The sequence below is a fragment of the Kogia breviceps genome, chromosome 19 (genome assembly GCF_026419965.1).
Source record: "Kogia breviceps isolate mKogBre1 chromosome 19, mKogBre1 haplotype 1, whole genome shotgun sequence".
Taxonomy (NCBI): domain Eukaryota; kingdom Metazoa; phylum Chordata; class Mammalia; order Artiodactyla; family Physeteridae; genus Kogia; species Kogia breviceps.
The window spans coordinates 16,188,494-16,215,521 of record NC_081328.1 but is presented as its reverse complement, the minus strand read 5'-3'; the positions used below and the strand labels follow the sequence as shown (position 1 = coordinate 16,215,521).

The 27,028-nt window shown below is 39.2% G+C and overlaps 1 protein-coding gene across 13 annotated transcripts in view; it reads right to left on the bottom strand.

Annotated features, from left to right (window-relative positions):
• NF1 (neurofibromin 1) overlaps nucleotides 1-25,065 on the bottom strand; it is a 245,207-nt gene extending 220,142 nt beyond the window's left edge. For 5 of the 13 annotated variants that reach the window (XM_067021112.1, XM_067021111.1, XM_067021115.1 and 2 more), the window contains exons 1-2: nucleotides 24,568-24,697; nucleotides 3,754-3,791 (exon numbers count right to left, since the gene is read on the bottom strand). In XM_067021112.1, coding sequence (XP_066877213.1) covers nucleotides 3,754-3,791; nucleotides 24,568-24,604 — 75 coding nt within the window. In that variant the 5' untranslated portion in view covers nucleotides 24,605-24,697. Of the gene's footprint in view, nucleotides 1-3,753; nucleotides 3,792-24,567 lie in introns of all 13 variants that reach the window. The other 8 variants (XM_059047829.2, XM_059047832.2, XM_067021108.1 and 5 more) reach the window with 6 other exon arrangements.
• Nucleotides 25,066-27,028: the final 1,963 nt, after the last annotated feature.

Sequence of the window (27,028 nt, the reverse complement as noted above, 5' to 3'; positions counted from 1 at the left end):
TGTGATTAAAAATCTTCCAACAAACAAAAGTCCAGGACCAGATGGCTTCACAGGTGAATTCTACCAAACATTTAGAGAAGCACTAACATCCATCCTTCTCAAACTCTTCCAAAAAACTGCAGAGGAAGGAACACTCCCATACTCATTCTATGAGGCCACCATCACCCTGATACCAAAACCAGACAAAGATACCACAAAAAAAAGAAAATTAAAGACCAATATCACTGATGAATATAGATGTAAAAATCTGCAACAAAATACTAGCAAACAGAATCCAACAACACATTAAAAGGATCATACACCATGATCAAGTGGGATTTATCCCAGAGATGCAAGGATTCTTCAATATATGCAAATCAATCAATGTGAAACACCATATTAACAAACTGAAGAATAAAAACCATATGATCATCTCAATAGATGCAGAAAAAGCTTCTGACAAAATTCAACACCCATTTATGATAAGAACTCTCCAGAAAGTGGGCATAGAGGGAACCTACCTCAACATAATAAAGCCCATATACGACAAACCCACAGCAAACATCATTCTCAATGGTGAAAAACTAAAAGCATTTCCTCTAAGATCAGGAACAAGGATGTCCACTCTCACCACTATTATTCAACATAGTTTTGGAAGTCCTAGCCACAGCAATCAGAGAAGATAAAGAAATAAAAGGAATACAAATTGGAAAAGACAAAGTAAAACTGTCACTGTTGCACATGACATGATACTATACATAGAGAATCCTAAAAATACCACCAGAAACTACTAGAGCTAATCAACAAAATTGGTAAAGTTGCAGGATACAAAATTAATGTACAGAAACCTTTTGCATTCCTATACACTAATGATGAAAAATCTGAGGGACATTAAGAAAACACTCCCATTTCACATTGCAACAAAAAGAATAAAATACCTAGGAATAAACCTACCTAGGGAGACAAAAGACCTGTATGCAGAAAACTGTAAGACACTGATGAAAGGAATTAAAGATGATACCAACAGATGGAGAGATATACCGTGTTCTTGGATTGGAAGAATCAATATTGTGAAAAGGACTATACTACCCAAAGCAATCTACAGATTCAATGCAATCCCTATCAAATTACCAATGGCATTTTTTACAGAACTAGAACAAAAAATCTTAAAATCTGTATAGAGACACAAAAGACCCCAAATAGTCAAAGCAGCCTTGAGGGATAAAAATGGAGCTGGAGGACTCAGACTCCCCGACTTCAGACTATACTACAAAACTACAGTAATCAAGACAATATGGTACTGGCACAGAAACAGAAACACAGGGAACAAGATAGAAAGCCCAGAGATAAACCCACACACATATGGTCAACTAATCTATGACAAAGGAGGCAAAGATATACAATGGAGAAAAGACAGCCTCTTCAATAAGTGGTGCTGGGAAAACTGGACAGCTACATGTAAAAGAATGAAATTAGAACACTCCCTAACACCATACACACAAAAAAACCTCAAAATGGATTCGAGACCTAAATGTAAGACCAGATACTATAAAACTCTTAGAGAAAAACATAGGAAGAACACTCTTTGACATCAATCACAGCAAGATCTTTTTTGATCCACCTCCTAGAGTAACGGAAATAAAAACAAAAATAAACAAATGGGACCTAATGAAACTTAAAAGCTTTTGCACAGCAAAGGAAACCATAAACAAGACAAAAAGACAACCCTCAGAATGGGAGAAAATATTTGCAAACGAATCAACGGACAAAGGATTAATCTCCAAAATAGATACACAGCTCATGCAGCTCAATATTAAAGAAACAAACAGGGCTTCCCTGGTGGCGCAGTGGTTGAGAGTCCGCCTGCCAATGCAGGGGACACGGGTTCGTGCCCTGGTCCAGGAAGATCCCACATGCCGTGGAGCGGCTGGGCTCTTGAGCCGTGGCCACTGAGCCTGCGCGTACTGGAGCCTGTGCTCCACAACGGGAGAGGCCACGACAGTGAGAGGCCCGCGTACCACAAAAAAAAAAAAAAAAAAAGAAACAAACAACCCAATCCAAAAATGGGCACAAGAACTAAGTAGACATTTCTCCAAAGACATACAGATGGCCAAGAAGCATATGAAAAGCTGCTCAACATCACTGATTATTAGAGAAATGCAAATCAAAACTACAAGGTATCACCTCACACCAGTTAGAATGGGCATCATCAGAAAATTTACAAACAACAAATGCTGGAGAGGGTATGGCGAAAAGGGAACCCTCTTGCACTGCTGGTGGGAATGTAAATTGATACAGCCACTATGGAGAACAGTATGGAGGTTCCTTAAAAAACTAAAAATAGAATTACCATATGATCCAGCAATCCCACTACTAGGCATATACCCAGAGAAAACCATAATTCAAAAAGACAGATGCACCCCAATGTTCACTGAAGCACTATTGACAATAGCCAGCTCATGGAAGCAACCTAAATGCCCATTGACAGACGAATGGATAAAGAAGATGTGGTACATATATACAATGGAATATCACTCAGCCATAAAAAGGAACGAAAATGGGTCATTTGTTGAGACGTGGATGGCTCTAGAGACTGTCATACAGAGTGAAGTAAGTCAGAAAGAGGAAAACAAATATCATATATTAACGCATGTATGTGGAACCTAGAAAAATGGTACAGATGAACCGGTTTGCAGGGCAGAAGTTGAGATAGAGATGTAGAGAACAAACGTATGGACACCAAGGGGGAAACACCGCAGGGGGCAGTGGGGATGGTAGTGTGCTGAATTGGGCGATTGGGATTGACATGTGTACACTGATGTGTATAAAACTGATGACTAATAAGAACCTGCTGTATAAAAAAATAAATAAAATAAAATTCAAAAAAAAAATTATACTAAACTTTCTTTGGCTTATTTGTATGGAAATGTGTTAATATAAATGTTTCAGACATTATATGAAACTCCTAAAAGCCTTATATGTTCTTGTATATTAAGTCATAATTCTAGTTATTACTTTAAAATGTATATCTAAGAAATAACTAAATTTCCTTGCCAATTGCATTATTATGAACTTTCATGAAATCTTTAACTGTGGTCATTTTTAAGTCTTTTGTCATTTACAGACAGTTCTGGGTGTACTCTGATGCTTTTGCAAAAATGTTCCTATAAAAGGGTTTCATCTTCAAGGAATTCAAGGAAAAGACTCTGACAAGTACAGGTTTCTGGTAACTGACTACACTGCTGAACTGAATGAATAAGCATTTTCAGAACTCTAATGGAAAACTGAAGAGTTCATAAAAGTGCTAACAAAAGATCAAGATAAAAAAATTAATCACATGGGACTGAGTGAACTGATGAGGATGATTATAATTTTTGTGACTTTCTGTTTGAATTTTTTTTTTAATGTCAAAAAAGAAAAAAGAACCAGCTAGCAAAAAACTGAGGCCTCCAGCCAAAAGCTGTGTAAATGATCAGGTTGGAATTAAATCTTCCAGGCCCAGTCAAGCCTTCAGATGACTGCAGCCCAGCCAAGAGCTTGACTGGAACCTCATAAAAGACTGAGCCAGAAACACCTAGCTAAGCTGCTACTGGATTTCTAACACACAGAAATGTTATGAGATAAAAAATGTTTCTGGTCCAATATTGCTATATTTGGGGGAATCTGTTACATAGCAATAAATAACTAATACAATGCTCAAGCTCATAAAGCTAACTTCAAATTTGAAAGTACTGGTATCATACAAACCATATTCACTGGCCACAAAACACTTACGATAGAAATTACCAACCGGAAGAACACCAGGAAAACGTCTGAAAATCAAGAAACACTCTGGGTGAGTGAGCTATAACTAAAACATCATTTAATAAATAATTACTATGCTTTATTTTTATTTTTAAATTGTAATTTTTTCCCTCAAATTATTGCTCAAGGAACTCCAAACATTAATTTTTTTGTTTTAAATAGCCAAGTGCCTAGGCTTCAGAAGCCTAATCTTAATGGGAGATACTTCCTCTACCTCAAGCAAATTTGGTCTGATTCTTATTCTCAATTATTGGGAGGTAAATTACTTCTTTGATGTCTCATGCTTTACCTTAAAAAGAGATGCAAATTCTGCATTCTATTCAATAATAGCCATATTTGTTTAAATTTTCAAAATTTTTCCAAAAAATTTAAATAAAATCATCTTCCAAAAATACTACCCAAAATATGCTTAAGAGTTGGAGCCTAGCATACCTACTTGGACTTACGTTACATATGCCTAAGAATGAAAAGCACAGTATGCAATTTCTGTAGAGTCTACAGTACTGAATATTGATTAATCTCACATCTGAAACCCAAGGGTGAAAGAAGAAAAAAAAAAAAAAAATACCACTTCAAAAATCAGGAAACACAGGAAACTGGTAAAAACAAAATAGATTTTTAAAGTATGTGAATTATTTGGGAATTTGTTACTGACAAACTTTGAGTATGGACCGTGTATTACAGAGAACAGTATTGTTATCAAAGTTAAATTTCCTGACTTCAGTAATTGTACTGTAGTTAAGTAAGAGAAGTCCTTACTTATTAAGATGTACTGAAGTATTTAGGAATAAAGGAACATGATGCCTACAACTTACTGTCAAATGCCTCCTCCACATGCAACAAATGAATATATGTGTGTGTTTATATTATATACACACCCATGCACAGACACATGGACAGAGAGAAAGAGAGAATAAATATTAAACGTAAAACAAAGAGCAAAATATAAACAGCTAGTAAATCTGGGTAAAGAATATATGGGATGTTTTATACTACTGTTGCAACTTTTCTGTAAGTTTTAAATTATTCAAACTTCTAAAAGTAAATAGGTAGCATTGGCAGCCCCAGAATTCCAATGTAGTATTTACCTACCAAAACAATCTGCCTCCAGATCATCATTTTATCTAGTATTTAAATTATGTTCAATTGTGAAAATTATTTTTCTAATACAGTTTTTTTAAAGCCATCAACCAAACTTCCGAATCATCCTGTTTTTCTAGTTATGTGAAGAAATAATGCAGTTGATGTTAAAAATGAAAACAGACATCCAAATACACCCACTAAATGTTTACGGTTTTTACCTCTGGCATTCAAATTTTTAAGAACATAGTAACAAAATATTCTCATACAATTCACAAATTGTAAATTTTAATAAATTTAAAATTGCAGAAGAAAAGTCAGAACAGTCACTGAAGAGTCCAAACCGGGCTTCACCTCTTTCCTGAGGCTGAGAAAAGATTTTTTGAACGGCAAAAATTCTGTTTGCCGGTTTTAACATGACATTTAAAATGATCCTAAGGACTTCCCTGGTGGCGCAGTGGTTAAGAATCCACCTGCCAATGCAGGGGACACGGGTTCGAGCCCTGGTCCAGGAAGATCCCACATGCCGCAGAGCAACTAAGCCCATGCACCACAACTACTGAGCCTACACTCTAGAGCCTGCGAGCCACAACTACTGAGCCTGCGTGCCACAACTATTGAAGCCCGTGTGCCTAGAGCCCATGTTCCACAGCAAGAGAAGCCACCGCAATGAGAAGCCCATGCACCGCCACGAAGAGTGGCCCCCACTCACTGCAACTAGAGAAAGCCCACGCAGCAACGAAGACCCAACACAGCTATAAATGAATGAATGAATGAATAAATAAATAAATTTTATTTATTTATTTTATTTATTTTATTTATTTATTTTATTTATTCCAGGGAAGGAGAGGCTTTTCAAATAACAGAGCTCAAGAACCTGCCACTGTGCTTAGCTTACTATTTAGTTCAAGCCAGAAGCCCAAGCTTCTGCACTAATGGCCATTTGTTACTATCAGGCTGAATGAAAGAGAATTTCATTCATAAAAAAAGAAAGCTAACGATCAAAATAAACTTGGAATCATCATGAAGAGGCAAAGAAGAGGGTCATTCTACTAGCTGTTGTAATTCATCTGGGTTACCTAGGAGATAAAGGACTACTGCTAAATAAGGACAGGGGAGGACTCTGCCTGGAACCCCAAGGATTCTGAAATATCTCTTATACGTGTGTAATAGTAAAAGTTAATGGAAAATACACACGCACAAAGCAATGTGTGAAGAATACATGAGGATGTTGTGAAGAATATGCGAGGACACATATTCTTCACTAATGAAGGTTTGGGTTACCCCGCCAGCTGAGGCCCTGAATGAGGGCAAAGGAAACATGGAATGAGCAGTAGAAGAGAGTAGTTATAAGGATGAATTTACAATCACTCAACTAGGTAACAAAAGCAAAGACTACAGCAGTTACACACATATTCTTCTTTGCGTACTACAGAAGATTTTGCATGACTGTATAAACCAATTTCTTCTCTCTTCTCCTTCTCAATATGTTATACAAATTTTATTAGTAAAGGTTAACTTTACAAATTAGTCTTTAAGTAGCATGATATTCAGATGTGACTATGAATTTAAGACATAATTAACACAGCCTAAAAATGGATAGTGTGTGAATGTCACCCAAATATGAATACAATGAATATTGGGACTTGCTTCCCATTTGGGGAAGAAGGTAGGATATCTTCAATTTTTTTTTATTAATTTATTTTATTTTTGGCTGTGTAGGGTCTTCGTTGCTGCACATAGGCTTTCTCTCGTTGCAGCGAGTGGGGACTACTCTTCGTTGTGGTGCACGGGCCTCTCATTGCGGTGGCTTCTCTTATTGCTGAGCACGGGCTCTAGGTGTGCGGGCTTCAGTAGTTGTGGTTCATAGGCTCAAGAGCACAGGCTCAGTAGTTGTGGCACACGGGCTTAGCTGCTCTGCAGCATGTGGGATCTTCCCAGACTAGGGATCAAACCTGTGTCCCCTGAATTGGCAGGTGGACTCTTAACCACTGTGCCACCAGGGAAGTCCCAGGACATCTTCATTTTTATAAAGAAGACTTCCATCTTCTTAAGCAAAAGCATAGTGTTTGTCTTCTGTACACAAGATCAAATATCTATATAAAGGCACGGATGGCTGCTGAGTAGCCAAAGGAGTGCACTATGCCAACTGCTAAGTTGCTGCCTCTCATCTTCACACCTATCCTTCTCTGCCTTGTTTTCTGATGGCTGGGCTACTGCGCAAACTACATTGCCCTTTGCTAGCTGGCTCCTTGTTAAGCCTCTGCCAAGGGGACGCTAAAGAAATCCTGTCAAGACTGGAGAAGGTGGGACTTCCGTGGTGGTCCAGGGGTTAAGACTCTGAGCTCCCAAGGCAGAGGGCCCGGATTCGATTCTTGGTCAGGGAACTAGATTCCACATGCCACAACTAAAAGCCCACATGCCACAACTAAAAGATCCTGCATGCCGCAACTAAGACCCGGTGCTGCCAAATAAATAAATAAATAAATACTTTAAAAAAAAAAAAAAAAAGACTGTAGGAAGGACAAAGGACTTGATTCTTCCTCTCTGCAAAATAGCTACACTAACTTAATCTTGAGAAAGAACAACAAACTTGAAGTATTTACAATACCTGATTTCAAATGACTATAAAGCTACAATAATCAAGACTGTCGATTGGCAAGACAAAATAGGCATATAGAAGCACACTAAGTACAAAAATTAACTAAAAATGAGTCATAGGGCTTCCCTGGTTGCGCAGTGGTCTAGAGTCCGCCTGCCGATGCAGGGGACACGGGTTCGTGCCCCAGTCCAGGAAGATTCCCACATGCCACGGAGCGGCTAGGCCCGTGAGCCATGGCCGCTGAGCCTGCGCATCCGGAGCCTGTGCTCCGCAACGGGAGAGGCCACAACAGTGAGAGGCCCACATACCGCCAAAAAAAAAGAGTCATAGACCTAAGTGTAAAATCTAAAACAAGATTTCTAGAAGAAAACATAGGAGAAAAATCTTTGTGACCTCGCGTTAGACAAAGGTTTCTTAGATATACCATCAATAACATGATCCTCTTTTTTTTTTTTTTTAAGAAAAACTGATAATTTGGACTTCAGCAAAATTAAGAACATCTGCTTTCAAGACTTTGAGAAGAAAACAAAAGCAAAGAAACAAAACAAGCCAGAAACTGGGAAAAAATATTTGCAAATCACATATCTTGTAAAAGACTTGTATTCAGCATATATTATAAGCTCTCAAAAATTCAATATTAAAAAATCCCAATTTTTAAAAAATGGGCAAAAGATTCAAATATACATTTCATCAAAGAAAATATTCAGATGGTAAATTAAGTGCATGAAAAGATGCTCATTAGTCATTAGGGAAATGCAAATCAAAACCAGAATGATATACCATTTCCCACCCACTGGATGGCTATAATTTTAAAAACTTTTAGTCAAAAAAAAATTTTTTTAAGCAAATAAATGTTGGCAAGGATGTGGAACAACTGGAATCCTCATATACTCCTGCAAAATGACATAATCACTTTGGAAAACAATGATTGGAAGCTTATTAAAAAGTTAAATATACACCCACCGTATGACCCAGCCATTCTACTCCTTTGTATTTACTCAAGAGAAATGAACGTATACGTCCACACAAAGTCATATACATGAATCTTCAGGACAACTTCATTTGCAGTAGCTAAAAACTGGAGCAACCCAAGTGTCTACCAACAGGTGAATGAATACATATTGAGAAAAACAGCTCAGCAGGTGCCCAGAAATGGGATGGAGGTACAGAATGGATTATGGGGGCTGGAGGAAACTTTTGCATGTGATATATATATTCATTATCTTGATTGTAGTGTTAACACAGGCTTAAAAATATAGGAAAAGTCATCAAATTGTACATTTTAAATATATGCAGTTTATTTATTTACTCTATGGCAAGTCTGCCTTAATAAAACTGTAGAATTTCTATCATTCTAGAAACTGTAGAAATCCTATTCTAGAATTTCTATAATAATAAAAAATGAAATTCCTAAAATAAAGTTTCCTAAAAAGTTCCTAAGAACATGGGGGGGGAGGCACTGTTTTTGTATATTTATTCATATTGGGTGTATATTTACTAATTTTACACCCAATTGGGTGCTCTTCATTATTTCCTATAGTTTTATCCTTCCACTTTACATGTTTCCCCTCTGCCTAAACAACTTCCTTTAGTAAGTCTTACAGAGCAGGTCTGCTGGTGATTAATTCTCTCAGCTTTTGTTTGTCTAAAAATGTCTTTATTTTACCCTTATTTCTGAAGGATATTTCTGCTGGGAACAGAATTCTAACTTGACAGGTTTTTTTTGTTCAACACTTAAAAAATGTCATTCCATTATTTCCCAGTTTCCACTGTTGTGTTCAAAATTCAGCCATCAGTTCTATTAGTTTCTTTGAAAGTAACATGTCTTATTTTTTTTCCATCTGGTTGCTTTTAAGAGTTTGTCTCTAGTTTTCAACAGATCATTTAAGATACGTCTGAGTGTATTTAGAAAGTGTATTTTTCTTTGTATTTATCTTGCTTGGGGTTTGCTAAACTACTTGAATCTATGGGTTGATATCCTTCATCAGTTTTGGAAAATGTCTTACCATTATCTCTTCAAATATTTGCTCTCACACTAAGTTCCCTTCTCTACTTCTGGGTTTCCAATTACACATTACTCGATTTTTTTTTCTTTTTTGGGGGGGCCACGCTGAGTGGCATGTGGGATCTTAGTTCCCCAACCAGGGATCCAACCCCACACCCCCTGCACCGGGAGCATGGTGTCTTAACCACTGGACCACCAGGGAAGTCCCACACATTATTCAACTTTTTACTAGAGTTACACATATCTCTTTTGTTCTGTCCTACTTTTTCCGTTGTTTTTTCCTTCCTGTGCTTCAAACTGGATTTTCTATTGACTTGTCTACAAGTTCTATACTCTTTTTTTTTTTTTTTTTTTTTTTTTTGCTGTACACGGGCCTCTCACTGTTGTGGCCTCTCCCGTTGCAGAGCACAGGCTCCGGACGCGCAGGCTCAGCGGCCATGGCTCATGGGCCCAGCTGCCCCACAGCATGTGGGATCTTCCTGGACCGGGGCACGAACCCGTGTCCCCTACATTGGCAGGTGGATTCTCAACCACTGCACCACCAGGGAAGCCCTGTGCTCTTGTCTTTTATTGGTATAGTCTATTAAATCCACCCAATGAATAATTAATTTCAGATACTGTGGGCTTCTTGTTGTTGCATGTTTTTTGTTTTATTTTTAATGTGCCAGGCACTAAGCCCTGGGAACATAGCAGTGGAAAGACAGACACAGTCCCTGCTCTCATAGAACTTAAATGGTATATATTCGATTGACCTGTTTTCCCATTTTTTTAGATAAATGAAGAGTAAGGCAAGGGGTGGAGTGAGATCCTAGAGTCCTGCACCAAAGTTTTCTCAGTAACATATAAATGACAGACCTTAAGCTACTGACGTGTTTTTGATTCTTAGAATATCCATTCAATTCCTTTTCCTGAATTCCAATTCTCTACCTTTCCATTTTGTCCATGTTTTCCTATATTTTCTTTATCATATCATAGTTATTTTAAAGTCCCTGTCTGATCATTTCAATTACCTGTAGGTCTACTTCTACCATTTATTTTTCTTCTTGATTAAGGATCACAGTTTTCCACATTTTCAAATTTTTAGAAATTGTTCATTGTATACTGGATACTGGAAATGAAAGAGCCTCAGAGACCCCAGAACGTATCTTCCCAGTGAGCATTCTCTATGTACTCTATTAGGCAAAAGGGATGAGAGGCTCATCAATTCAATCCATTTTGATGAACTGAAACGTGTCAGTGCTATGCTGCAGTTTTAGTAAGACTCAGTTCACCTCTAATTCATTCTTTATCTTCAGTCTGTGTCCAGAATCAGCAAATGTCAGCAATCCTCTTCTCACCTACAAAGTGCTCTTCTGTATCTGGAATTTTATTTAATCTAGTCGTGATTACTTCTAAAATATGATTTTAAAAGTTCATTCCGTTTTTTACTACTCACTGCAGTGATATAGATGACTGTACTATGTACTGTATAGATGACTATACTACCCAGAAGCTGAAGTCTCCCTGAATATCATACAGTGATTCCCAAACCCAGCTTTACAGCAAAGTGACCTGGGGAGACTTTTTAAACTACAACTCATTGTCCATACCTCTAGAACTCATAGATGTTCAGTGGGGTCAGGAAATCTGTACTTTTAACAAGAGTCTTAAGTGATCTGGTAAAGCTGACATTTCTAAAGAAACTAATGTGGGAGTTCCCTGGTGGCCTAGTGGTTAGGATTCCGGGCTGTCACTGCCGTGGCCCAGGTTCAACCCCTGGTCCGGTAACTGAGATCCCGCAAGCTGCCCAGCACGGCCAAAAAAAAAACAGAAAGAAAGAAACTAACGTGCCTGTTCCTCCTGTCCCCCATCCCCAGCTCAGTATTGATAAGGCCATTAGAGAAAGAACACACACTACATACAACAGATAAACCGATACATGAATATAAAAAGTTAAAAGTTCAGAATCACTAAAGATTTTAATGATAAGATGTTAAAATAAATATGTAAAGCCTTCAAAAAATATATTACGATCAAGAAGAGGAGGAAGGAAAGGCAAGAATCATTAGTTAGAGTACATGGTATAATACCTATAGGAGACTGAAAGTAGAACTATTCAATTCAATTTTATTTCTAATTGTTTTAGCAGAAAACAAAATTATCTTCAAATGTGAAAAAGAGCATTGCTGACAGCCATCAGAACACTTAGATAATGCATAAAGGCCCCATCTACCTGCTTACCTGAATTCAAGTCTATATGAATTAATCCAAGGGGACAGATGTAAATTTTGAAATGTGACAAGGGGAATGCTGTCTGTGAACTCTGAGAACTCACAAAAAACAGAAAGGCGCCAGACTGGGAATGAGAAAACAACGATGCCTCAAAATGCAGGTGCGGCTAAAGGTGAAAAGGTCATTTTAGGACTATGGACTTAATTTAATGTCAACACCCAAATAATTCTAGGACTGATTATTATGCAGATGACTTTTAAGCACTTACAGAAGGAAGCATTATTTACTAACAATAATGATATCTTACCTGTGTAAAGCAAGTTTACAAACTACCTTCACATACATTCCCCTGGTATCTTTGATTTGTGAAAAAGGGCAGGTAGCATATGTCTCCTCCCCAACCTTCATACACACTCTTCAAAATACTCAGATAGCTTGACTTGCCCAGGTTAACTCATTCCTCAGTAGACAATTAGGACTCAAACTCAAGTCTTCCCCATTGAGTACTGTATTTATATCGCACAGCTCTTAAGGTCAGCATGAGTTAAGAATAAGTCACATGGAAATGATAACTGGGATTGCTTCAAAATAATGAAAATGCCCAGAGCAGAAAAGGGGTAGGACTATGGATGAAATAAAACTAAGTAGAAGCTGGGTAATGGGTACATTACCTGGGGGTTCATTTATAATCATCTCTCTATTTTTGTATATGTTAAAATTTTTCATATAAAACTTAAAAAAAAAACATATGCACACACATGCTCTTTGATAGGTTAACTGTACCAGTAATCAGATGAATACCAAAAATACAGAGTACCTGAAGCTCAGCATTTTGTAAGCCTTTTTTTTAAGTCTCACATAACACCTTCATATACAAAAATACTTAGAAAAGGGATGACAAATGATATGCCTGAATACTGACCACCACCGCACCAAGAGAAAAAACAACCATGACAGTGAAATATCTTAACAATTTATACTGTAAATAATTGAATGAATAATATATCTCGGGGTGGGGGAGACAACCCTGAGGAATACTTAAGATCTGTCTTCCAACATTTTTAAAGTAAAAAGACAAACATTCTGAAGAGTTATAGAGAACAGAATTAGGAACAATGAATAGAAGACTCCAGGAGGCCAAATTCCAAACTTTTCTACTCTTCCCACTCTTCCTTGAGGCTCATGACTCATGTGCTACTCACTAACAAACCTTGTCACAGTCACCTACCAATTTTCTAGATATTTTCCCCATCATCAAAACAATTTGACTCCTGGCTCAGTTTTTCCTCTACCTCACATCCATTACCATCTAGGTGAGTGTTGCCTGATAAAGTACAGGACTCCCAATTAAATTTTAATTTCAGATAAACATAAGTAATATTTTTTATTTTATTTATAAAATTCATTTATTTATTTATAAATAATTATAATTATAAAATATATTTTAGTTATTTCAATTTTTATTACATAAGTAATAATTTTATCCCATGCAATAATTGGGAAATACTTATACTAAACATTTACTGTTTATCTGAAATTCACGTTTAACTGGGCATTCTATATTTCCATTTGCTAAATCTGGCAACCCTAATCTAGGTGACTTCAATGTCAAGGTGGACCACCTATCCAACAACTGGTCCTCAACACTCCTTGATCCCTTCAATTCTAGTGACTAGGACCATAACAAAGACATTGTCTCCAAACTCAGCTGAGTCCTTAATACTGCCCAATACTGCTAAGTGCCCTTAAACTGCACTCTCTCTCTCATTTACCCCAACAGTTTTTATAGACCAAACCCATTCTTTCCTTCTCCACCATCTCAGTCTCTAAATCCACCACCTGAATTTAGATCCCTATCTTCTTCTACGTCCTATGGTACTTCATTCCACATTTCCCTTTATTATATTTTTTCAACCTCTCCCACTAAAGCATAAGCCATTAGATGAAATTACATTCACCCAAAATCTTCAAATGAGAGCTTAAACATTTTAGTATGGCATATAAGAACCTACAAGATTCACAACGTAGTTCAGGCTTCACTTTCTGTCAAGCTCTCCCTGACTTCCCAGTCTAAATTAAGTGCTCCTCTCACACACTCCCATTGTATCCTAGGCATCCATCATAACATTCACCATAATTTTCTTTTCATCCTTCTCTCTTACTAGACTTTAGGTTCCTAGAGACCAAGAGCATGTCTTGCCTTTATTTCCGCAGCATTTACCACAGTGCTCAGCATCTACCACAAAGAACAGGAACTTGAATGTTTAGTGATCAAATAAGACAGAGGAGAGGCTCAATTTAAGGGACAGTTTCTAACAATTACAATTCTACTAATGGAATGTGTTACCTTGAAATGTAGTACCCCTGGCTGCCCAAAGGGCAAAATAAGATTATATATCATAGTACTATTTATAACAGACAGGAAAAAAAGGATTTATCCTATTGTCTGTAGAGGAACTGGTCAAATTTTGTTAGGTACAACCATACAACCATCCTTGAAAATTCTGAAATCAACAGACCTGTCAAGAAGGCTTCTCTTGTGGGCAGGTCATGATCCTCTCTTACCTGGACAGCTGAAGGCACTGTAACAAGTTCTTGCGCTTTAATAATTTTATTATATAGTCACCTCATTCTGATCGTACTCTTATGTGAACCTTACGCTGCTAAAAATTGAGATTTTTTTTTTACATTCCAGTTACATTTTATAAAGTAACATTTATTTGCTTTGTTACCGATTGTTTTTCTGATTATAAAAATACATACTCAGTGTAGAAAATTCAAAATTTATTTTTTAAATATTAAGAAAAAAATAACAATTACATATAATTACCTTATATAATTATATAATTATATACCTTATATAATTACATATAATACCTTAAATTTTTAAATAATGTAAAAGAAAGTATAATCATATGGGCAAATGCTCACGTTATATTATGTTAAAAGAGCAGATTATAAGACAGTGTATCTCATTCAATCCCAACAACCTAATAAAAGCAACAGCATCTAACATTTATTGCCAGAAACTATGCCACGTGCTCTACATGTATTTCCTAATATAAATCTCACATCAATCTCTGTGAAGTAAGTACTATTATTGACCCCTTTTTACAAATAAAGAAACTGAAGCCTGAAGCTAAATAACCTGGCCATGGACTAGTAAGCAATGGCAGAGCCCAAGCTCAAGAATTCAAACCCAAGGGGTCTAATTTCAGAATTTTAACTGTGGTTCTCCTCCGAGTTGTGCTATTATAAATGACTTTTATTTATTTATTGTGATTTTGTTACATTTCATATTCCTACAATGAATATGAATTACCACTCTACTTTTTTTTTTTTTAATAAATGTCCAAGTAGAGGTTGATCAATTTTCTGTCAGGGCTATTGCAGAAGTGGATTTAAGTAAGCTCAGATTCCTTCTAACTAAAGATCTGTCACTAATCAATTAGTGACTGGAATTATTTTCTTAGTCAAAAGGACTGGCTCTAAAAAAATGAAACAAACATCAACCCATTTTAAGAATTATAAAAGCTTTGGACTGTCAGATTATATTTTTCCTGTTTAACATTCAGTAAATGAAATAGCTCAGAATTGAGGAGATTTACATAATATAGCAAAGGTAGTTTGTGTTAGGGCAGAAAACAGAGCACAGGTCTTTACTGATCTTTGTTACCAACATTTAACCAAAACAATGCTTTCTATCTCTCCCATTTCCTACTGTAAATTCAGTTATCAGAGACCAAAAACTGAAACATAACAGGAAATACAAATGCTTCTTTTCTTTCCCCCTTAGTCCATTACCCAAAAGGAAGAAGACCTGCCTGGAGCATAAAGTTAAAACATCTTCCCAGCCCTGAGCTGGGACAGAAGTGAAAGGCACTGATAAAGACAGGAGATTTGGAAAGATACTCTAAAAGACAAGATGAATGATTTGAAAGTTGTTATTGGGGATGGGGGCGGGAAGGAGCTGAAAAAGTAGACAAAGGAAGGAAACAAGGAAGGAAAGCAGACGGGCACAGACAAAAGGAAAGACCCAGAAATCCAATAGAACAAGGCACTCAAACACTACCAAAGTTTAAAAGGTTGTCTCAAATTTAATCAAATCCTAAATGGAATGTTCTTAGAGTATGAAAAGCAACTTTACAAAACTTGACTGTGAAATGCCAGATAAAAGAATGAAATAAAAACATAATCTCATATTTATAATTATGCACTCCTGTTGGTACTCTCACAAATTCTACTCTCTCACCTTCGAATTCAACTCTCCTCACCTAAAAATCTGCAGTGAGTTATAAAATATTATAATACTAAATAAAAGGGGAACAATGTTACAACTTCTAACAGCCAAGAGAAGCTTTGATAAGGTGAAAAGAAGAATGATAAACAATGAAATCAGTATACACTGCTTAAAACTTATGTCTAACACATAACCAATCGAAAAAGATTTCCAGATACTCTCTTATGAACATAAAAGGTAAAACGTAACATGTCATTTTTGAGTGAAGAAGCAATAATACTTTCCTCACTCTACATATTTGTGCTCTCTGTTCACAAAATTTAGGCCCTTTTTATAAAGCTCTATTTATTTATTTATTTATTTTTTTTTTGCGGTACATGGGCCTCTCACTGTTGTGGCCTCTCCCGTTGCGGAGCACAGGCTCCGGAGGCGCCGGCTTAGCGGCCATGGCCCACGGGCCCAGCCACTCCGCGGCACGTGGGATCCTCCCGGACCGGGGCACGAACCCGTGTCCCCTGCATCGGCAGGCGGACTCTCAACCACTGTGCCACCAGGGAAGCCCAAGCTCTATTTATTGAAAGTTACTGCTCTAAGGATTAAGACACCCACACTCTAGTTTAAACTCAATTAATTACATGTCACATGATTGTGAACAAGTTGCTTTGCCTCTCTAGTTTTTTTTTTCATGCATTATAGAAAAAATAATAATCACCAAAACTATCGATATAAAGAAAAGATAGAAAAAAATACTGCACAGGATAATCATCATGGCAATACACTTTTATGATTATTTACAGCTTCCTTTCACATAAGAGTCACACCTAAGACACTAAACAAGCCCATGACATAAGTAAGGCAGATATTATCCCCATTTTACAGATAAAAACAGAAAACTGAAGTTCAGAGAGGTTGACTTACCCAAGGTCACTCTGAAAACTGCACAGTCAAAAGCTCTTTCTCTTACTACATAGTATACTGCCATCACAAATCTGAGGCAGTAAGAGTGGTTTTCTCATGCCCAAATGACTATGAGGACTATCCAAGGAAAGCTGTCAACAATTAAACAGAAAAGGGTCGCTTGAGATTGTTATAGCCATAATTACCCACAAGGCCATTATCTGGATATAAAACTATGATTTAAAATAAGTTAAATAAAAGCCCTTTAAAGTAAATTTCTAAAAGTCCTGCTATTGGGCTTCCCTGGTGGCGCAGTGGTTGAGAGTCCGCCTGCTGATGCAGGGGACACGGGTTTGTGCCCCAGTCCGGGAGGATCCCACATGCCGCGGAGCGGCTGGGCCCGTGAGCCATGGCCGCTGAGCCTGCGCGTCCGGAGCCTGTGCTCCGCAACGGGAGAGGCCACAACAGCGAGAGGCCCGCGTACCGCAAAAAAATAAAATAAAAATAAAAATAAATGTCCTGCTATTTACTAACTTAACTTCGTGCCTCTTGCACTAGACACAACACCCTGCTTTGGGGGATGTGAAATGGAGGGGGTAAGGATTTCACCAGAAAAAGTTAAGTAAGTTCTCTGAAATCCAACAGGATAAGACACTCCAAACTATAAAATATGAATAGGGGCAGGCAACAGCTTGTAGACCGTAGTGGCAACCCTAAGCTAAGCCAGAAGAGTGCCAGGCTGTGGTATAAAGAAAATATGCAAACTGTAAGTCTGCACCTCAAGTTATTGCTACAGCAAAGTGATTAGTACCATTTATAGCAAAAATACGTAAAGTTTAGAGGATAATTCCAATTTTTCATTATAACAGGATGGGATTCCATATGAGCTTGGGGCTTTCTTGTCTTAACAGAAGCCCTTCTGCTGACATAATCAATGGCTCAAAAGCCACTCAGAGAACCAAAGAAGGTAACTACGTATCTCAGGCATATAACATTTGAAGTGGTCAAATATGCCATCGACAGCGGGCACCTAGAGAGAGTTTATTGGAGGCACTATCAATTCCAGTTATTTATATTCTACAACATTAAAATTTTCTTCAGCACAACCTCTGAGTGTGCTCTGTTTTCCTGAGGGCTCTACCAACAGTATGAAACAGAAATTTACAAATTGCTGAAACCTTAAACTTAATTCACAGTCACCACAATGTAAAAACACCTTAACTTTTCTGTTCTTCAAGGTCAGAACTTGTCTCATCCTTCCCTCTCCACACCCAAGAAAATGGGGTATTCTAAAAGATGTCAGACGGAATAAGCCAATGCTTTTCATAAATCCAAGTCAATCCTCAGCAAAGAAAGGGCTTAAGATGCCCATATTCTACTTCAGTATTGATTCTAAGCCTTTTAACAGTTTAAGCTGACCACAAATCTCCCCTTCTACTTCTTCTATAGAACATTCTCCTTAAACTTCCTTTAAAAAATGAGCCTTCCTACAACTCCCATCCCTTGTCTTATATACATACAGACACACACAAAACCCCCAATAAAGAGCAGACTGAGGCCTAGTGAACACACGTGCAAAACACACTTTTAATACATGGCTCACCCTGAAAAGTATGTTGTTATAATGCAACAACAGAGACTCTATATGGAACACCATAACAAATATGAAAATAAAACAAAAATGCCCCACAGCAGTCTGAGTAATTTAAAGAACAAAGATGCAAAAATAAGGCATGCTTACTATTATAGTATATCTCTAACCTTTTTTTTAAGGACAAAATTCTCCATGCTAAATACATCCAAAAAAAAAAGGAGATTTAAGATTCTAATTTCCTATTGGTCAAAAATGTCAAAAACTGTAGCAATATTTAAAATCTAATATAACAATATTGCTGGCCCAAGTCACAAACACCTATGACATTTTTCTATTACACTTCCCAAACTTGAAGAGCTGTATATTATGTATGCCACAAATTAGATGATAAACAAGAAAACAGATCGATTATAGTCATCCTAAGGACCCTCTCAGTACCCTAAGTATTTGTCAGTGAATGCTAAAGGTATATATTGGCCAAGGTACATACAGGCGCATATCCAGAGACCAGTCAATCTCCTTTATTTAGTGAAAACATAATAATCAGTCAGCAGTGAAGAAAACGTATAAATTTTACATTTGAATAATTTTAGTCTTTTCAAAGTGTTTCACGTTCATTATCCTATCAGACAACTGCAAAAAATTTCCTTATGTAGAGACTTGCCACTAAAAGTAAATGACAAATTCAAGATCACAAAGGTAGTTAATTGGATCTGAAACTTGATTTTCAAATGTTAGCTCTTGGCTTCCCTGGTGGCGCAGTGGTTGGGAGTCCACCTGCCGATGCAGAGGACACGGGTTCGTGCCCCGGTCCCGGAAGATCCTACGTGCCGCGGAGCGGCTGGGCCCGTGAGCCATGGCCGCTGAGCCTGCGCATCCGGAGCCTGTGCTCCGCAACGGGAGAGGCCGCGACGGTGAGAGGCCCGCGTACCGCAAAAAAAAAGGTAGCTCTGTTGGAGGAAATATAAATATATACAAGTTCCTCCTTAAAGCTCTCTTTTCTTAAAAACCTATTCCTAGTTAAAATGTCACTTAACTGAATAAGACCGAGGCTACCATAAACACTAAATTAAAATTCAGTTATTTACATTTAAAACAAAGCCAAAATTACCACTCTTTTTAGCCAGTCTACCTTTGAACCAGGAATCATATGAAAAACATTCCATCAATGACTCACTGTGTGCTTCTAACTGTGTTGGGCCCTGGGGTGACTATTAGGAGAATTCTAACAGCGGCTTCTTGCTTTTAAGAAAGTTTATACTCTACTTGATAAAAAGATTAAAAAAAACAATGCTAAACTATGTTCAACCTACCCTCCCAAAGGGAGACATGTTAAAGGGGGGTTCTGTAGAACCCCAGGTGACAAGCACACCAAGAAGTGAGGCTGCAGTGAGTTTAGTCTAAAAAGACTTCGTGGGAAAAATGAAGCTTGAGCTGCCCATTTAAGTGTGGACAGGAATTTTAAAAAGATAAAGGAGGAATTAAAGCATTTAGGCAGGGGCTGGTGTAAACTAAGGCTGAGAAGCAGGAATAAGCCTGACATACACAGAAGAGACTAGGCCAGCTTGACTGGAACACAGGTGCACACTGAGGCTTAATGAGAAAACGTTAGGTAAATTAAGTGGGGTCAGCTGCCGATAGACTTGTTGTGGCACAGGTAGATGCTGTTAAAGTATTAAAATCATTGAATACTTTAACTACAAAGAAATCTTACAGATTTTCTAGTCAATTCCAACAGATGAGGGAATCTAGGATCCACAGAGATCTAATGGCTAGCATAAGGACTGAGGCTGTAAATAGCAGAACAAAACTCAGACCCTCATTTGGGAACCGCAGTTGAACAACGGGCAGCATGCCATGATAGAGAAAGCACAAGGATTGATGAGAACATCAACATATAAGGATCGGCAAGCGTACATACAAGACAGTATTGTGTCTTGGGAATTCAAGGAGACTGATTTCCAGGGGTAACGGAACACCAGAGAGGCATTACAGTTGATCAGAAAACCACTGTTTTGCCAGAAGGAATCACTTTCTGGAAAGAAGCAATCCGGAAGGAAAGCAGAGGCAAAAGCTAGTTTTCAGAGAGTTATGAAGGATATAGGTGGATAAACAGTAGAGGCAGCAGGTATCTGGCAACAAAGGAAGAAAAAGACTGATCTATACACAGAAAGCTACAGGACCAAGTAAATGTTTAAAAGAAAAAAAATCTAAGTAAGTTTGAAGGTGAAAAGGAAGGCACTCACATAAAGAAAGACTGAATTAGATGCTAGATAAGGTGGGGGGAGTGAGGGAACACAGAGAACTAATGGAGGACCAGTTGGAAATTGTTTTTAAAAGATGAGTTCCAGAGTAAAGAATAAGCATTTTTTTCTCACTCACCAGAACATACCCCTTGTCAAAAGAATATTCATTTTCAACTACTTATAAGGCCTTACAAACGCAGAGCAAGCTTTAAGAACAAAGCTAAGGAGATATTGTTTTAAATCCAAAACAACTTTAAAGTTTTACAAATGTATCTGGCCAATTAACATGTAGCTTGTAACTTCGAAGACACTTGCCAATCATTTTATAATGTGAGTTTTCTACCACATATTTGAAGCACATTCCGATTAGCATTCAATTTACAACAACAAATATGCTATTATTAAAAATAAAAAATCAGGGTTTACCCTCTAATATGTTCTTTAAAATGTTATTTTATGGCTTTTCATATACCATTTTTACTTGACCAGATATGGAAAATATAAGTGCTTAAGTGAACATATTTACAACAAATCATTTGGTGATATCTTCTCTCAATTTCTTAAAACAAAAACCTTCATATGACCAGTTTTCCTATACTCCTTTTCAGGAACAAAGTCCTACAGAGGCTGGTGGGGCATGTGGAGCTAGGTAAGGCAGGTAAGAAGGTTCTCCCTCTCATTTAAGTAACCTGGATAATGAGTCACAAATTAAAGCTGCACACCTAAAATTTGCCAGTTTCAATTTAGAAACTTACCACTCAGCACCATAAAGGCAGGTTTAGAAGAAGCAGAAGATGTAACTTATCCATTCAGCTTTCTAGCGGTCCACCTTCACAACTCCCATCCCTAATCAAGGAAGTACTGACTTTTTGTTTGTTTGTTTTTGTTTTAGCAGCTCTGTGCATGTGGGATCTTCCCTGACCAGGGATCAAACCCGCATGCCCTGCAGTGGAAGCACGGAGTCTTAACCACTGGACTGCCAGGGAAGTTCAGTACTTAATTTTCAAATTGTTAAGAATTGTTCAACTTAGGCCATAAATATTAGGTTTAGTTGCAATACCAGCAGGTTACAGGAATTTTATTTTACCCCCTTGGAAACAAGGACTTGAGCTCAAAATGTCAAGATGGAACACTACCACTTGCTTAAACTGGGTCTACTGCACCAAGTTGCTGCACAATACCCACCAGAGTACAATATGTAATCAACAGCAGCTAGTAATGCATTTCTACTTTAATCACCACAAATATTAGAAGTTCAACCAAAACATCAATTCAATCATAAATAGAGCTGCCATCTTTAGACATGCACATGCTCTCTGCCTCAACACATGTCTTAGCTATAGTAAAAGGATGCAGCCCACCTCCCCCTGGACCCAGTGAAACAAATTACAGTCAATACATCCAAAATTTAAAACTTTTACACATAGTTGAGATGCTTAAGACTCTCATACAAATATCTCTCACTACATGCAGGTTGTCTTCCCCCATAAATAAAAAGGTAAATTCTTCTCTCCTAACTATACTTTTGGATTATTAAAACAAATCCTATGGGATACTTATCAGAAAAAAATATTCCTAATTGTCCAGCATTCAATGCTTTTCATACCGAGGCTCTTATTATTAGGCCTGCTATGTGACCTTGGAAAGTCATTTAACCACTCTGAGCCTTAGTTTTCTTGCTTTCCAACCTCAAGGTAAACTCTAATTTGAATTAAACGTTTATTACTTCTATAAATAAGTTAATGTATATAAATGCCTTATGTTAAACACCTAAACTCTTATACTTTTACATCTCAAAGTTAGTGGGCTTTAACCTTGTAAGAGAAAAATGTGAGGAATAGTTTGTCCTCTGGATCTTTCTCTTAATTACAACCTAAGGAATATATTTTTTTAATGCTTGTTTAAAATTCTTACATCCTTACTTAACAGATGGTGGTGAGTTTGATTCCACAATATTCATAACAAAGCAAACAACAAAGCCTAAGGTCTTTTAACTCTGGGGACAAAAAGAAGGAAAAATTTACTTGCATTACTGGACATATAATCAAAATCATTCCTCTTTTAAAATATAGAAAACTATGTTTGTCATATGTGGCAGAGAAGCCTAAAGATCAACAGGTAAGAAGTGAAGAAATAAAGTTTAAAAACTGGAAAAAATTTCTAACTAAAAAAAAAAACTGGAAACTACAGTCGTGGTGTGAATCCATCAAATTCCCACACCCAGATTAAACTGTCCACACAGATCAGCTTTGGGGTTCTTCTGTGTGTCTTTTAAATCCTTTTTTTAAAATTACACAGAGAAAGTCTTTTCTTTCAAGTTTTAAATCTAAGGCTCTATCAATAATACAATCCAATATATGCAGTAACATTTCACTTCCTCAAACAGATTAGTAGCACAGTCGTTTAGATACTTTTTGGTCTGGAAGCATAAGGATGTGTGAAAGAACTTCAAGTCTCTGACGGCTTCATAATTCTATTTTATCTAAGTAGTTTCTTCTCAAATTTCTTCTCAATTCCTCTGCCTATTCCCAAATGTCTTTCAGATAGGTCAGAAACACTATGAGTCCCATAAGAAAATGTTTATGGATCAAATAAAAGTGGAGCCCTCCCCTCATTCAGCTCCCATAATTAGTTTTATGATTATATCCAGTAAACAAAACAGATTGACTCAATCTCAAACACTTCCCTCATCACAGGAAGCCCATGGTAGAACTGCAGCTGCAAAAAAGCATCCCTTTAAACGATCCCCAACTACCTACAGCAACACAAAGTTAAACTAAATCCTACTGACAAAAGGCTCCGGGTGCATTCATTCAGATCAGCCCCAGGATTTAGAGTCTGAAGCTCAGGGAATAAAAAGGCACCTCTCCAAGCTATGAAACTTTTTTTTTCCATCTCAAATATTCTCAATGAAAGTTCTCTTGTCAGCTAAGAGGTGAGGGTTTAAAAAAACAACAAAACACCAGCAGACTTAACGGCTTCAGGACCACTTCCCAGCTGTCTTTGCTCTCGGTTGTCAGTGGCTCAGATGCAATTTCCCACTTTTCCTTTCACTCTTCTCCCCTTAACCCCCAAGATTCCCACTACAGAAGCAACATTCACATTCTCAGATCGCTGGCAAAAAATAAAGGGGGAAACTGCACTACCAAGGAAGGGGAGAAAAAAAAAAAGGAAAAATATTTCAGAAGCAGTAGGGAACCAGAACCATGGTTTCCACTGCAAACGGCAATGTAAAAGCCAGTCTTGTCTTATCAGGGTATGGGGGGACGCCCGTGTGGGGCATCAAAAAGACGTGCAGTCTGTGTGCACTTGGAGCTCTCCGGGCGGGCTGAGACGACGGAGCAGAAAGTAACAAAACCTGTGCTTTCCCTGCTTTCTTCTACTCTTCCCCCTCCAAGAGAGGAAGCTGAAGAAACTGGGGGAGGGGCGGGATGTTATCGTTCTCCCATTGGGGGTACACAAGACGGGCATTGGGGGGTTCCTTCAGTTACTCACCCCCCAGTTAGGAGATCCACTGAGGGAAGAGGAAAGCCCTAAATGTTACCCACCTCCTTTCACAAAAAAAATAGTAAGGGGGGGATGATTAAATCCACATGGAGAGCCCCTGAAAGCGTCCGCAGGTCACTCATCCCTATTAGCAAGCGGAAGGGCTTGGATAAAGGGGATGGAGGGTCGGAGGGGTGGTCAGGGAAAAGGCCCCACCCCCGACTTAGGAGGGAAGGGGAGCTCGAGCCACCAGCTGTCCCCTCCTTGCCGCACCTCCCCCCTAGGCCACCCCCAATTATCCCCCCAGTCTTTCCTCTAGAGCCCGAGGCGGCCGCGGGGGAGGCGGCCGCTCCTTCCTCCCCTCACCCACTCCGTCCCCACCCCCGCTCCGCTCCCACCTCCCGCCGGCCAAGGGCCCGTTACCTGCTCGTCGAAGCGGCTGACCACGGCCTGGACCCATTCCACCGGCCTGTGCGCGGCCATGTCCTCCCCGCGGCCGGGGGGCGGCGGAGGGACCGGGCGGCCGGCGCCCAGGGCCGGGAAGAGGGCGGGGAGCGGGGGCTGAGGTGAGGGGAGAGGCGAAGAGAGGGTCTGAGGAGTGCAGGCGCCGAACGTTCCCACGGGGGTGGGGATGGGTGGCCGGCGCCCGGCCGGGAGGGGGAGAGGGGAAGGGGGCGTTGGCGAGGAGGCTGGGGGGAGGGGGACGGGGGAGGGGGACTCGGGGAGGGGAGGGGGCCTCTTGGTCGCTCTCCCCACTAGCGCCGTCTCCCCACAGCCATCACAGTCCGAGACGCCGCCATGACACCCCACCGGAAGTGGGATCCTTTCCACGGCCCGGGGAGAGGGAGAGCGAGCGAGCTTGAGATTGAGAGCGCGGCTGGGAAAGGGGAGGGGGAAGAGAGAGGAAAGGAGGCCTGTCGCGCATGCGCCCGCTCCGGCCGGTTTCATTAATGAAAAAGCGAGTCCTCCTGGAGGTGACGTCACCTAACTCCTCCGGGCCCCAAGGCGCGCGTCCCTCAACGCCGCCGGGCTCACCTCGACCGGGCTCTGGTTGTAGCCGGAGAGAGTCCGAGCCGACCCGCAAGCGTCCGCTCCCATCCCACCACCACCTCAGACTCCCCGTCCCCCGCCAGCCTCCGAGTTTGGATTGCTCCCCGGGTTGGAAGTTAGGGCGCCCTGGGGCTAGCATATCTCCCTGCACACAGATCTCTGCCGCTGATTTCTGGGGAGCTATGGTCTGCCTTAAGCTCTCTCAAAAAATAAGGCACACAACCTCAGGTTTCCAGGTTCTTCTGTAGCTACTGTAGCCTGCTGAGTAACAGGAAAAAGTAAGGCCAAGGGAGATTCGGTGATTTTTTCTTTTTAAACGTTCTCTTAAATCCCAATGCTAGACCCAAAGGCAAAGTACTCAGACTCCGGAATCCCAGTCGACTTCCTCTGCTGAACTGATAGGCACCCGAGTTAATGAAACTTTTGCACAGTTGATAAGAGAAAGATTCACGTTTCACCATCCTCAAAAAGCCTTTAAGGGCTTGGCATACATTATTAATTCAACACATTCATCCTCTCATTTAACTCTTTCAATGAGGCTTTCCAATAGGTATCATTACCCTCATGTAATGAGGCTGGGTCACAAGAGGTTCTGTGACTTGGCTGAAGTCAGAGTTGGTTGGTAGGTGTCAGAGTCAGGATGCAAACCCAGGTTGTTTGACCCCAAAGACAATAGAGACAGATTGTGGCTCTTCTGAAACAAAGGCGTTCCCTGTGCCCCCAATACCAGAGTTGAAATGATTTCGTGTGGAATCGGGTCATGATGGTTTTCCAGGTTTACATCCAAAACAATGGATGATCTATCTATATCTAACGTAAACTTTGGAATGTGTTATTTTAAATTTCATCTTCCTCAATACACTTTACTTAGGCTAATGTTAAAGTGAGTTTACACATTCTGAGCACATACTAATTAATAGCCAGTGAGGCCACATAGCAGGATACTAACTGGGTGACGAGGTAAAGCGAAACCAGAATTTTAATTTTACCACAAAAAACCCACAAAGCCAATAGCACTTATACAAAGAGATATATCTGTGAGAGAAGTTTCCAGTCTCTGCCGGCTGGTGATTGTCCAAAATACATATTAGGTTAATTAATATTTCATTCCAATAGAACAAGAGGACAGAGTCTGGACGGTTCTTTTGTCCATTCTTTAAGGATGCAACATGAATACTGACTAATATCTTTTAGATGATGTCAGAAATGATGCTGACAGTGTTGAAGAAAAGGATGAATATTAAACCGATGTCCAGCTATGCCTTCCCCAATTAGGACCACCGAAAAGCTCTCATTCATATGCCCACGAAGTATCCCAGGGCATCTACTTCGGGGCCAAACTTCCAGACCCACAATCTATCTTTCCTTTTCTCATACTTCCTCTGAAAGTCCCTAATTACTTTCCTGTTGGCATGGCTTTTTGCCTGTCCATTCCTCTCATCTTTGCTAGACTGGATGTAACTGCCCAAACTCTTGGCTCCCTTGCCTCCAGTGACATTTCATTGCCAAGGTCCCTCTGTGCTTCCCTTTCCTCTCCTCTGGTTCCCCTAATTCCCCATTCCTCTCTAACTCTATGGTAAGACACCCAAACTTCAGGCCTTTGCCCTCTGCTCATCTTGCTTTATGCAGGTTCCAGCCAGCATGTCATTAATTTATCCTAATCAGCACTTGTTGTCCCCGGAGCCTCCCCTGAGTGCCAAGCCACTCATTACAATTGGAGGTCTAGACTTCACTCCAAACTTCCTCTCCAATCAAATTCATTCAATTCCACTGAACCAATATTAAGTGCCCAAACACCTATTACATATATCATGCACAGTATAGCAGGAATTCT